General features: G+C 56.9%; 2 protein-coding genes across 2 annotated transcripts in view; one reads left to right on the forward strand and one right to left on the reverse strand.

The window, feature by feature from the left end:
• Positions 1-3,098: 3,098 nt before the first annotated feature.
• ZNF467 (zinc finger protein 467) lies at positions 3,099-12,635 on the reverse strand. The gene is made up of 5 exons (XM_060248228.1): positions 12,612-12,635; positions 7,444-7,555; positions 6,555-6,671; positions 5,836-5,943; positions 3,099-5,023 (listed from the first exon to the last, which is right to left on the reverse strand). The coding sequence occupies exons 1-5, from the start codon at positions 12,633-12,635 to the stop codon at positions 3,099-3,101; spliced, it is 2,286 nt and encodes a 761-aa protein (XP_060104211.1).
• A 58-nt stretch (positions 12,636-12,693) lies between these two features.
• LOC132578290 (SCO-spondin-like) overlaps positions 12,694-13,652 on the forward strand; it is a 170,568-nt gene continuing 169,609 nt past the window's right edge. Inside the window, exon 1 of the mRNA XM_060248229.1 lies at positions 12,694-12,842. Coding sequence (XP_060104212.1) covers positions 12,694-12,842 — 149 coding nt within the window. The remainder of the gene's footprint in view (positions 12,843-13,652) is intronic.

The raw sequence follows: 13,652 nt of genomic DNA on the forward strand, positions 1-13,652 counted from the left end.
TCCAACAGGGCTTCTCTTATGTTCTTATGTGACACAGAGTGTTGGACTGGATGGGCCATTGGCCTGATCCAACAGGGCTTTCTCTTATGTTCTTATGTGACACAGAGTGTTGGACTGGAAGGGCCATTGGCCTGATCCAACATGGCTTCTCTTATGTGACACAGAGTGTTGGACTGGAAGGGCCATTGGCCTGATCCAACAGGGCTTCTCTTATGTTCTTATGTGACACAGAGTGTTGGACTGGAGGGGCCATTGGCCTGATCCAAAATGGCTTCTTTTCTTTTCTTATGTGACACAGAGTGTTGGACTGGAGGGACCATTGGCCTGATCCAACAGGGCTTCTCTTATGTGACACAGAGTGTTGGACTGGAGGGGCCATTGGCCTGATCCAACATGGCTTCTCTTATGTGTCACAGAGTGTTGGACTGGAGGGGCCATTGGCCTGATCCAACAGGGCTTCTCTTATGTGACACAGAGTGTTGGACTGGATGGGCCACTGGCCTGATCCAACAGGGCTTCTCTTATGTTCTTATGTGACACAGAGTGTTGGACTGGATGGGCCATTGGCCTGATCCAACAGGGCTTTCTCTTATGTTTTTATGTGACACAGAGTGTTGGACTGGAAGGGCCATTGGCCTGATCCAACATGGCTTCTCTTATGTGACACAGAGTGTTGGACTGGAGGGGCCATTGGCCTGATCCAACAGGGCTTCTCTTATGTTCTTATGTGACACAGAGTGTTGGACTGGAAGGGCCATTGGCCTGATCCAACATGGCTTCTCTTATGTTCTTATGTGACACAGAGTGTTGGACTGGATGGGCCACTGGCCTGATCCAACAGGGCTTCTCTTATGTTCTTATGTGACACAGAGTGTTGGACTGGATGGGCCATTGGCCTGATCCAACAGGGCTTTCTCTTATGTTCTTATGTGACACAGAGTGTTGGACTGGAGGGGCCATTGGCCTGATCCAACAGGGCTTCTCTTATGTTCTTATGTGACACAGAGTGTTGGACTGGATGGGCCATTGGCCTGATCCAACAGGGCTTTCTCTTATGTTCTTATGTGACACAGAGTGTTGGACTGGAAGGGCCATTGGCCTGATCCAACATGGCTTCTCTTATGTGACACAGAGTGTTGGACTGGAAGGGCCATTGGCCTGATCCAACATGGCTTCTCTTATGTTCTTATGTGACACAGAGTGTTGGACTGGATGGGCCATTGGCCTGATCCAACAGGGCTTCTCTTATGTTCTTATGTGACACAGAGTGTTGGACTGGAAGGGCCATTGGCCTGATCCAACATGGCTTCTCTTATGTGACACAGAGTGTTGGACTGGAAGGGCCATTGGCCTGATCCAACATGGCTTCTCTTATGTGACACAGAGTGTTGGACTGGAAGGGCCATTGGCCTGATCCAACATGGCTTCTCTTATGTTCTTATGTGACACAGAGTGTTGGACTGGATGGGCCATTGGCCTGATCCAACAGGGCTTCTCTTATGTTCTTATGTGACACAGAGTGTTGGACTGGAAGGGCCATTGGCCTGATCCAACATGGCTTCTCTTATGTGACACAGAGTGTTGGACTGGATGGGCCACTGGCCTGATCCAACAGGGCTTCTCTTATGTTCTTATGTGACACAGAGTGTTGGACTGGATGGGCCATTGGCCTGATCCAACAGGGCTTCTCTTATGTTCTTATGTGACACAGAGTGTTGGACTGGAGGGGCCACTGGCCTGATCCAACAGGGCTTCTCTTATGTTCTTATGTGACACAGAGTGTTGGACTGGAAGGGCCACTGGCCTGATCCAACAGGGCTTCTCTTATGTGACACAGAGTGCTGGACTGGATGGGCAATTGGCCTGATCCAACAGGGCTTCTCTTATGTTCTTATGTGACACAGAGTGTTGGACTGGAGGGGCCATTGGCCTAATCCAACAGGGCTTCTCTTATGTTCTTATGAGCCCAAGGTTCTTGCCCACCACAACACTGCCCAACAAAGGCAGGAGGGAAGGGAGGGAGGAATTCTCGCCTGCTGTTGTTTGTGCTGGTCCCCCCCCCTTTCTGGATGGCCTCCCCCCTCTGCCACAGAGGTTTCTAGGAGGTTTTCTAGGAGACCTTGGGCCTGTCACACATTTGCCTAACCTGCCTCACAGGGGTGTTGTGAGCATAAAGCGGAGGAGAGAAGAACGGCATAAATGGCTTCAGGTTCCCCACTGGGGAAAAAGAAGCAGACTGCAGTTTTATACCCCGCCCTTCTCTCTGAATCAGAGACTCAGAGCGGCTTACAATCTCCTTTATCTTCTTCCCCCACAAGACACCCTGTGAGGTGGGTGGGGCTGAGAGTGGTCTCACAGCAGCTGCCCTTTCAAGGACAACTCCTGCGAGAGAATCAACCCCGGTTCTCCCAGATAAGAGTCCGCACACTTAACCACTACACCAAACTGGCTCTCTGGGAGGAGGGCATGGTGTAAATGAAGTAAAACTTTAAATATATATATAACCCTGAAGCAATCCAGACTAAGGGCAAAATTTAATTGGTTTATTTTTGTTTATATCAGAAAAACCATTTTTTAAAAAAATGTAATTTACACTTGCCTTATGATGCTACTAAAATGATTGTTTGTTTGTTTTTTACCATTCCATTATTTTTAAAAGTTGAAATGAATGGATGCCAGGTAAATATACTCAGGTCTGTGCGATTTTCTGCAAGGGCAGAGTTTGGGTCTCAGTTCAGGATTCGGCATCCTCAGGTCCCCCCCTCCCCCCACCTGCTCTTGTTGCGCTCAGAAAGTTGAGTTTCCCCTCCAGTTGGCCCTAAAGACATCTTTGAAAATAGGCGGGCAGGCCCTGGTGACGGACACCTCACACCAGCCATTCCCTACCTCCTTCTATCAAGCAACACCAAGTTTCCTTCCGTTTAAGTAGATTGCTTGAAACGATGGCCAGAATTATGCAAAGAGTGCAGATGTATGAAACTGGCTTTGATTTATAGTTCCTACAGGACAGCAATACTCCTTGGCGTAGAATGGTGGGGCCGAGGGGATCTTTGTCTGGATTTTGGTTCACACAGGCCTGGATTTCCGCCCACTGCCTGTCACTGCCAGGCTGCCTCAAAAGCGATGGGGAGAAGGAGCGGCTGCTGCTCTGGCGGGGGGTGCTGCTGAGGCAAAGCCATCTGGGGCAGGGGAGGGGGCCACGCGGGAGCACAGGCCACGGGGGCGCTGGTGTGAGTGCGCTCGTGGCGCAGGAGGTGCGTCTTGCGGCTGAAGCTGCGGGCACAGTGGGTGCAGATGTACGGGCGCAGGCCAGTGTGCACTGCTTGGTGCCGCACCAAATTGGTCTTGGAGCTGAAGCGGCGTGGGCACTGGGCGCAGGCGTGAGGACGAAGGCCCGTGTGCACAGCTTCGTGCCGGGCCAGGTGGGACTTCCGGCTGAACGCCCGGCCACACAGCGGGCAGGCAAAGGGACGCTGTCCAGCGTGGGATTTGATGTGCGCCAGCAAGCTGGCCCGAGTGCTAAAGGTGCGGCCGCACTGAGCGCAAGAGAATGGCCGCTCGGCCGAGTGCTGGTTGCGCCGATGTCTCTGCAGGTGTCGCTTGTGGGCAAAGCACCGTCCGCACTCGCCACAGGCAAAGGGGCGCTGCCCAGCGTGGCCACCGCACTGGTGGGCAGCCAAGCCAGCCCGATGGGCAAAGCTTCTTTCGCAGTGTGGGCAAGCATACGGCAGAAGGCCCATGTGCCCTCGCAGGTGCGCTGTCAGGTGGCGCTTATCGCTGAAGCCCCTCCCGCACTCGGCGCAAGAAAAAGGGCGCCCGCCCTCAGCGTGGAGCCGCTGGTGGGAGGCCAGATTCTTCCTCCAGGCAAAGGCCTTCCCGCAGTCGGAGCACAGGAAGGGCTTCTCTTCGGGCAACGGGCAGGAGCCGGCCTCCTCCTCCGCCTCCTCCGGTTCTGTCTTGCTAACCTGTTCCATGCAAAGCGTGCTGTTCCCGGCCTCCCCCGGCACCCCACACGGCGTGCCCCGGGGCCCCTGCTCAGGACACACTAGGCCAGCAGCCAGGGTCTCTCTCTGCCGGGGGAGGCCCATGCAAGGGACTCGGCCCAGTTCTTGTTCAGTCGGAACTTTAAAAAGGGCCGGACCCATAAACGGTTCTGGCGGTCCCATGCAGGAGGCGAGAACCTGCCCCGGGTCTGCCTCTTCCCTGTACGGCGGGGCCGCTTGCCCCAGTTCCCGCTGGTCCCTGCAGGGGGCAACAGTCTGGCCTAGTTCTGGGAAAGGGGCTGGGGGCTGGCCAAGTCCCGTTTGCTCCCTGTGGGGCTCTGTGTCCTGCCCAGGCTGAAGTTCGTGGCCGTAGGGCTCTGGCCTCTGCCCCGGCTCCGCGTGGTCCCTGCAGGCTGCGTTCCCTCCCTCGTGGAGCTGCTGGTGCCGCAAGAGGTGCCGGCGATGCACAAAGCTCCGGGAGCAGAGGGGGCAGGCGTGGGGGCGCTCCCCGGTGTGGGTCAGCTGGTGGCGCACCAGGTGGGTCTTCTTGCGGAAGGTCTTGGGGCAGCGGTCGCAGGGGAAGGGCCTCTCCCCCGTGTGCACGCGCTCGTGGGAGCCCAGGTGGATCTTCTGGGAGAAGCGGCGGCCGCAGTGGGTGCAGGCAAATGGGCGCTCTCCAGTGTGCACCCGGGCGTGCCGGGTCAGGTGGGCCTTCTTCCCAAAGGCCTTGCCGCACTGAGAGCAAGCAAAGGGGCGTGGGCGGGGGTCTCCGTGGCCCCCCTCCAGTGGGGCTCCGGGATGCTCACACCGGGGACAGCCCAGCGGCTTCTCCTCGTTCAACATCTGCCACTGCTGCAGCGCCAGGCCCGAGAGCTCGCCCAGCCCTCCGTGGGCACCGTACCCTTCCCCGGCATGCAGGCCCTCCGACTTGCAGACGCCCCCTACAGGCAGCCCCGATAGCAGCACCTCTGCGCTCAGCCCGGCCGGCCACTCCGAGTAGTCTTCAGCTTCGACCTTCACCGTCCGGATCAGCCACTCACCTGTGGGGATCGAGGACAGAGAGAGAAAGCGAGAGATCAGGAGGGCAGGAGGGAGAGCAGACTGTGGGTGAAGACAGCCACAGAGCAGGCGCTCCAATTGGGGTCATGGAAGACCTCCGCTGGAGTGGTCTGGCCTGCCTTTCTCTAACCGGGGGGGGGGGGGGAGTCCCCAAGGTCATAGAATCCTAGAGTTGGAAGGGACCTCCAGGGTCATCTAGTCCAACCCCCCCTGCACAATGCAGGAAACTCACAAACACCTCCCCCCAAATTCACAGGATCCTCATTGCTATCAGACGGCCATCTAGCCTCTGTTTCAAAACCTTCAAGGAAGGAGAGCCCACCATGTCCCGAAGAATCCTAGAGTGGGAAGGAACCTCCAGGGTCATCTAGTCCAACCCCCCCCTGCACAATGCAGGAAACTCACAAACATCTCCCCCTAAATTCACAGGATCCTCATTGCTGTCAGAGGGCCATCCAGTCTCTGTTTAAAAACCTCCAAGGAAGGAGAGCCCCCCACCTCCTGAGGTTGTGCCCTTTCATGGTGCCCACCGAGTGATTTTAAAATCTGGGTAGGGCTCTGTCCAGTAGGGCTTCTGATTGGCTGAGCAGATTACTTGGACATAGTTTTGGCAGTGTGGGTTTTGTTCTCTCTCTCTCCTCTTCCTCAGTTCACTCCTCGTCCCCTACACTTGGTTTTCGTTGTGTGTGTTTGTGGATCCCCCTCCCTGTGGCTGTGCCCCCCACTCTGGGTCAGCACTCCAAATGCGCTCACAGGTTCAGAAAGGCCTGAGCTCTAGGGGTGAGGCTCTTACCTGGGCAATTCCTCTCCGGGCCTTTGGCATCTCCTGCCCCCCTCGGCGGCTCCCCAAGCTGCTGCTCGCTCCTCCTGGTGGGGCCCTCCGTTTCCAGGGGGAAAGGCCCTGCTGAGGCAGGGAAGGAACGGGGTGGAGGAAGAAGAAAGGAAAGACCATTGCAGGCCAGCGGGGGTGGGGGGGGGAGGCGGGGACTGCTGCGCTTGTGCTGCACACTCAGCGTCTTGTCAACTCTGCACCCACACTTAGGAGCCACCCAGAGGAAGGCTTGGCCAAACTGATGCCCGCTGCCCCACCCTGACACTGGTGGGCAAGCTCCCTCAGAGACCTCGGTGGGGGGGGGGGATTTTGCCCAGCAGGGCAGAGATTTTAAAAAATGTTGCTTGGGCAGCAGCCACCACCACCACAGCACAAGGATCCTGGCTGTGCAACGGAAGGGAAGCTGCTGCAGCCGTTTTGTGGCTGGGCCCAGAGCTCTGTGTCAAAACGCCAAAAAAAATAAGAGCGGGGGCCTCTGTGCCAGACCCCTGGCCCAACAGCCCCACCCCTGCTCTGAGCAGCAGCCCTCCGGATCTCCTGGCAGGCCCTGGAGACTCTCCAGCACCCCTCTTCCCGCCTGGCACTACAGAAGGCTGCCCCCTCCCACTCCGAAAGCTGTTCTTTCTGGCTTCTCAGCTCACACTGAAACAGTGGAAGGAAGGGGCTGGCTCCCCTCTCACCTGCATGGTGGTGGCCCCCAGAAGGATCTCTGGCCTCAGTTCCCCCATGAGCTTTGGCCGGAGCCGGACCACCTTCCTCAGCCTGGGCAATGATCTCAGGCTTGGCAGGAGCGGGTCCTGCAAAACAGAAGAAGAAAGACTTGGCTGAGTGAAAGTCTTTTCAGGGCAGGTGGGGGGAGGCCAGCAGACCCCCAGGAAGCAGGGGAACTGTGGGTCCTCTGCTCTGATTCCCACAGGCATGCACATTGCCCAGCCTCCTGTTCCCAGACATGAGATGCCCCTCCTGGGAAAGAGGAGCCTTGGGCGTGTTCTGGGTGATGGGAAGCTCTGCCTAGGGTTCTGCCGGTCCCGCAGCAATAAAGAAGATTCCTGTGTGACCCCGGGCTTGGCTACTTTCCCTGCAAGGGTCCAGTCTACGCAGACTTTCTCCATTCTCACAAAAGGCTCCCCCCCTCCTTTTTCCTTTTTAGATGGATATTTCATTTATTTCAAATAAACAGCCTGGTTTGCATCCTCCGTTTTCCTAGGGGCCAGAGGATGAAAGCACTGTGGGAAGTGCGGGGGGTTGTGGGCCAGAGCGACACCCAGCCAGAGTTGGGCACAGGGACACCAGAAGGGGGCTTGGGTGAGACTCACTCCAAATGCCACCATTTAGGTCACATGCATTTAGCATTGATTTCATCGCTATCCAGCCGCAACGATTTGCCCTCTCAGCAGCCAGATCTCTTCCACTTCCAAGGCCTCTCTGGGAAGAAGCAGAACAGCTCCCTGCACGCTCATTCCACAGGGCTGGAGCAGCTGGGGAGGGGGACAGAGAGATTACCTGGCGATGCCCCCCACCCCGCACCCAGCCCTCCTCCGGGAGGCCACTGCAGTCAGAAAGGTTTACCAAGCGCAACCATGGAGCCAAAGTTCTCCCGCATGTCTTCCTCTGGGACAGGCCGCTCCTTCCACCGCTCCGGGCCCACCTGGAGAGCTGTCTCCTCACACCTCACTGGCACCTGCGACAAGGAAAGGCCACTGGCCAGTCAGGCGGGGAGGGGGGAGAATTACGGAAAACGTTTCTTCACTGATTTCCTTCCTTACAGAGTTCAAGGCAGCTTACAACATGGACAGAACACAAAAGAATAAAATACGCTGAAAAAAGACAAATCACAAGTTCCGGACTGCTGGGGAACTAAACCCAGAGGCCAAGAAGTTGCCCTGGAAGGCCAAAGAGGGCCAAGGACCTTCCTCCAGCCCTGTCTCCTCCTAGCCACTGGGGGGCAGCAGTTGGCGGCCTCTGAACGTGGAGCCTCCCTTTAGTCCCCTGGAGCAGGAAGAGGGTGCAACAAATCAAGAGGCATCTTTCAAGGACAACCAAGTTGACATTTTCCTGCGTTAGAACTCATTGCTTAAAGGTGCTCCTTGATCTCTGCTTGACTTTGCATCGGCATGGATAAAGACTATTCAGAGAAATTCAGGCCAGGAAGGAAATGGGATGGCACACGGAGGAAGAAGCAGGGCTGCAGAGATTTTGGAAACTGGCAGGAGAGCAGAAGAAGTCGAGAGAAGGGATTTGTGAAGTTGTCTTTGAGCGCATTAAGGACATCAGAAGAGCCCTGCCAGGTGAGACGGGTGCCACAAACAGTCCAGCCTCCTGTCTCACACTGGGGCCAGCCAGATGCTCCACAAAGCCAGCGACAGGACACAGGGACTCTGAGGCCTTCTCTTGATGGTTTAGGCATCCAAACTAGTCACCGCTGATGGACCTCTCTCCTCCACAAATCTGTCCAGGCCTCTTTTAAAGCTCATCACTACATCTGGCAGCAAATGGTCATATTTTTCCACATTCTATTCCTCCAGCAAATAAATATTTGCTTCTGTCAGTCCTGAATCTACTGCCCTTCAACTTTATAGGGTGCCCCCTTCACCAGCTGCAGTATTTTGGGAGTTGGGAGGAGTCGATGTTCTCCGCAACGGTTAGCTGCTCCACGTTTGATGCTTCTGAAGTGCTTTGGGGAGATTTAAAGATATCAGCAATTAACATTGTATTAACTCTCTAACTATGTGCCTGTAGGGTTCTCCGAATGAACAGGGTTCTTTTTCAAGTTTCCAAGGCCTTTTGTGAGGACCTGAACTTAGCCCACTAGACTTGGTCGTTTGCTGCACGCACAGAGAAAGCCAGCAGGACGTTTCGTGCCCCGCCCCCCGGAAAGAGCCCTGTGGAAACAGCATGGGACGCCAGAGAACTTCCTGGTGGGTCTTGCCCTCCGTTTCTCCCAGAGCTCGGACTTCCTGAAAAGCCTTCAAGTTCTTCCAGGGCTACAAACAGCCCATGATCTCAGTCACACACCACATCTTCTGGGATTCATTACCCAAACACTCTCCTTCGCTACATCCTTTGGTACATTTAAAAAAAATCCACTTTTTCTGAAGTGAGTTTTCATCCTCCCCCCCCCCCCCCGAAACAAGACACTGTTTTCTTTCTGAGTCATGTTTCCAAGTTGGATTACAAAGGCAGAAAGAACAGTAAGATGTCTGGCCATCTTTCCCCTGGACTCCTCTCTCCCAGGCCGACAGTGGCAAGGGAAGGGGGGGGGTGAAAGAGAATGTCGGAGCTGCCTGCTGCAACCCCCATCTATGTCCTTGCCATCATCCCTGCACAAATCACCCGACCCACCCCTTCCTGGATCGTGGCCACCTCCCCTCCCCTCCCCACCCCTCTGTCCCCACAGCCCCCTCCCTTTTTATCCCCTCCCCTTCCTGCAGGGTCCCTCCCCGCCCCCTTCCACGTCACTGCCTGCTCCTTCCCGCCTGGCACAACCGCAGCTGGCTTATCGTCTCGCCCCTCCCCTCCCCTCCAAATCTCCCTGCAGCTGCAGATTTTGCTGGGAGGGCTCCTGGGGAGATGCAGCCCGGATGGAGGGGCGGGTGGTGGTGGTGGAGAGGGGCTGCTGTGCTTTGCCAGGGCTCCCCCCTGCCTGCCCAGTCCTCCAGCAGGATGCTCAGAAAGAAGGCTTCTTCCTCTGAGCCAAGCAACGCTGCAGCCGCAGCAAAACACCTCCCAAGGGCTGTTTCCTCCCAACCAAGCGCCAAATGGAGGAGAAGCCATGTTGGATCAGGCCAATGGCCCATCCAGCCCAACACTCTGGGTCACACAGTGGTCAAAAAACCAGCCACCATCAGGAGGTCCACCAGTGGGGCCAGGACACTAGAAGAAGAAGACTGCAGATTTATACCCCGCCCTTCTCTCTGAATCAGAGACTCAGAGCGGCTTACAATCTCCTTTATCTTCTTCCCCCCAAACAGACACCCTGTGAGGTGGGTGGGGCTGAGAGGACTCTCACAGCAGCTGCCCTTTCAAGGGCAACTCCTGCGAGAGCTACGGCTGACCCAAGGCTATTCCAGCAGCTGCAAGTGGAGGAGTGGGGAATCAAGCCCGGTTCTCCCAGATAAGAGTCTGCACACTTAACCACCACACCAAACTGGCTCTTGCCCTCGCACTGTTGCCACTCCCCAAGCACCAAGAAGACAGAGCATCACTGCCCCAGACAGCGTTCCCTCTACACCTAGTGGCTATTAGCCACAGATAGACCTCTGCTCCAGATGTTAATCCTATCCCTTCTTGAAACTGTCTGTGCTTGTAACTACCACCACTTCCTGTGGCACTGAGTTCCACATGTTAATCACCCTTTGGGTGAAGGACTTCCTTTTATCTGTTTAAACCTACTGCTCAGCAATTTCATCGAGTGCCCACGAGTTCTTGTATTGTGAGAAAGGGAGAAAAGTCCTTCTTTCACTATCTTCTCCATCCCATGCATAATTTTGTGAACCTCTATCATGCCACCCCTCAGACATCATTCCTCCAAGCTAAAGAGCCCTACCCTCTTTGACCTTCCATCCCCTTAATTATTTAGTTGCCCTTTTCTGCACCTTTTGCAATGCTTTAATGTCTCTTTTGAGGTGCAATGACCAGAACAGTACAGAGTATTCCTAAATGGGGGGGGGGGGATTCTAATACAGGCTGATCTGTTTTCAGTCCCCTCCCTAATTCCCAGCACAACATTTGCTGAGTCCCAGCACCTCTCACTTTCACACCAAATACCACACTGGGAGTGGCTTGAGTGTGTGCTGGGACTGGGACCCTGGTGGTGGAATGTGCCGTCAGGTGTAGGATGTTCAGAGAAGAAGAAGAAGATATTGGATTTATATCCCGCCCTCCACTCCGAAGAGTCTCAGAGCGGCTCACAGTCTCCTTTCCCTTCCTCCCCCACAACAGACACCCTGTGAGGTAGATGAAGATACTGGATTTATATCCCGCCCTCCACTCCGAAGAGTCTCAGAGCGGCTCACAATCTCCTTTCCCTTCCTCCCCCAACAACAGACACCCTGTGAGGTAGGTGGGGCTGAGAGGGCTCTCCCAGCAGCTGCCCTTTCAAGGACAACCTCTGCCAGACCTTTGGCAGACCCAAGGTCATGCCAGCAGCTGCAAGTGTTGGAGTGGGGAATCAAACCCGGTTCTCCCAGATAAGAGTCCATGCACTTAACCTCTACACCAAACTGGCTCTCTATTAGAGCTATGGCTGACCCAAGGCCATTCCAGCAGGTGCAAGTGGAGGAGTGGAGAATCAAACCCGGTTCTCCCAGATAAGAGTCCATGCACTTAACCTCTACACCAAACTGGCTCTCTATTAGAGCTATGGCTGACCCAAGGCCATTCCAGCAGCTGCAAGTGTTGGAGTGGGGAATCAAACCCGGTTCTCCCAGATAAGAGTCCATGCACTTAACCTCTACACCAAACTGGCTCTCTATTAGAGCTATGGCTGACCCAAGGCCATGCCAGCAGGTGCAAGTGGAGGAGTGGGGAATCAAACCCGGTTCTCCCAGATAAGAGTCCGTGCACTTAACCTCTACACCAAACTGGCTCTCTATTAGAGCTATGGCTGACCCAAGGCCATTCCAGCAGCTGCAAGTGGAGGAGTGGGGAATCAAACCTGGTTCTCCCAGATAAGAGTCCGCACACTTAACCACTACACCAAACCAGAGGTGGTTGGCCGTTGCCTTCCTCTGCAAAGCAACCCTGGGCTTACTTCCTTGGTGGTCCCCCTCACAGGTACTGATCAGGGCTGACCCCGTTTAGCTTCTGAGATCTGACGGGATTGGGCTAGCCTGGGCCATCCAGGAGAGGGAAGACCCAGGCTCTGAGAGAGACCCAGGTTCAAATCCCCACTCTGCTTGGGTGGCCTTGTGCCATTCACACAGTCAGCTGAACCTACCTCACAGGGCAGCTGTTGTGAGGACAGAATGGAAGAAAGCGGAAGGGCGTGAGCCACTTTGGGTCCTCAGAGGGGAGAAAGGAAGGAAGAGGGAAAGGCAATGAATACATAAGTGCAAGAAGATGATCAGTGCATCCTAATGAAGATCTTATTTTGCTGTCTTTCTGACTGCCCTGCCAGGCCCAGATTCTGAAGCACAAGCCCTCCCGGGGAGGGGGGAGTTCTGGCAGCTTCTCCAGAAAGAGCCCCAGGGCTGGCGCGGCTTGCAGGCTCACCCCTCCCAGGCTCCCGATGCCCTGCAGCCCCCACGGCAATGCTCAGCACACAAACAAACCCTGGCAGGAAGCGCTGCAGGTGCGCCCCAAGCCCAGCGGATGGTCCCGGCTCCGGGGAATAAAGGGCCCGTGCGCAGCAGCGCTTGGATGCTGAGGAGCCTCCTTGTGGAGGGGCAGTCTACCTTCAGCTGCCTGCCGAAGAGGGCTCCTGCTGCTGGGGAGCTCGCCCCCGGGGGCAGCGGCTGGACGGGGCGGCCCTTCTCAGGCTCCCTCCGTCCTGGGCGGACACAGCCCTGCCGCCGCCGCCTGGGGCCAGCCTCCCCCCCCCCCCGCCCGCACATCGGGGCCAGCCGGCCTCCCCGACGGCACCGCGCTCCGCTCCTCCCCGCCAGGCAGGCGGGCTAGACGGGGAGGGCGCCCGCGGTCAGCTTAGCCTGGCTGCGGCTCCCCCCTGCCCGAGCCGGCCTTCTGCCCACGGTGGCCCCGCTCCCCGAGCATGTGCAGAGTGCCCCTCCCGCCCTTACCTGCGCGGCAGCCCCCACGGCCATGCGGGGCCCCGAGAGGGAGGGAGGCAGGCAGGCAAGAGGGACCCCCCAGCCGCCGTCGATGGTGCCCGGAGAGGAGGGGGCCTCCTGCGCCGCCGGCCTCGATCCCCCCCCCCCTCCTCCTCCTGCTGCTTCGCCCGCTGCGGCCCGCCCGATCGTGCACGCGGGGCTGCCCCGCTCCAGCCCCGTCCCGTCCCGTCCGGCCGCCAGGTCCTGCCTGCAATTGCAAAGCCGCCCGCCTTGCCTGCCCGGCCCTGGCTCCCCCCCGCGAACTACACTTCCCAGCAGCCCACGGAAGGAAGGGGCGGGGCAGCGGCCGCGCTCCCGTCGCCCTGGCAACGGCTCGCCCCTGCCCGGAGACCCCGCCCAGGCCTTGCCAACCTCCCGGGATTGCCCTTCAGCCCCGCGCTTGGGGAGAAAAGCGCCGCTTGGCTTGCAGGGGGTTGCTCCGTGGCGGCCAGCAGCACGCCTTGCCACCCCCCCCCCCCCAAGCTCCTGGAACTCCCCAGGCCAGAGTTGGCAGCCCTGGCGCAAGCCTGAGACTTTCAGCGCCCTACCTCGCGGGGCTGTTGCCAGGACAGAATGGCCCTCCAACAGAGACTAAGGATTCCTGGGCTGCCATCACTCCTCCAGTTTGGTGTAGTGGTGAAGTGCAGGACTCTTATCTGGGAAAACGGGTTTGATTCCCCACTCCTCCCCTTGCAGCTGCTGGAATGGCCTTGGGTCAGCCATAGCTCTAATAGAGAGCCTGTTGGGTGTAGTGGTTAAATGCACGGACTCTTATCTGGGAGAACCGGGTTTGATTCCCCACTCCTCCACTTGCACCTGCTGGAATGGCCTTGGGTCAGCCATAGCTCTAATAGAGAGCCAGTTGGGTGTAGTGGTTAAGTGCATGGACTCTTATTTGGGAGAACAGGGTTTGATTCCCCCCTCCTCCACTTGCACCTGCTGGAATGGCCTTGGGTCAGCCATAGCTCTAATAGGGAGCCAGTTGGGTGTAGTGGTTAAGTGCATGGACTC

Source organism: Heteronotia binoei, chromosome 10, assembly GCF_032191835.1.
Source record: "Heteronotia binoei isolate CCM8104 ecotype False Entrance Well chromosome 10, APGP_CSIRO_Hbin_v1, whole genome shotgun sequence".
Lineage (NCBI taxonomy): Eukaryota > Metazoa > Chordata > Lepidosauria > Squamata > Gekkonidae > Heteronotia > Heteronotia binoei.

Bases quoted from the DNA above. Each gene is read 5' to 3' on its own strand.
- ZNF467 (XM_060248228.1), bottom strand. From the start codon at position 12,635: ATGGCCGTGGGGGCTGCCGCGCAG. The intron at 5,944-6,554 runs GTGAGAGGGGAG...CTGCCTCAGCAG, and splicing joins TGGGGGCCACCACCATGCAG to GGCCTTTCCCCCTGGAAACG. The intron at 5,024-5,835 runs GTAAGAGCCTCA...CGATCCCCACAG, and splicing joins CCCGGAGAGGAATTGCCCAG to GTGAGTGGCTGATCCGGACG.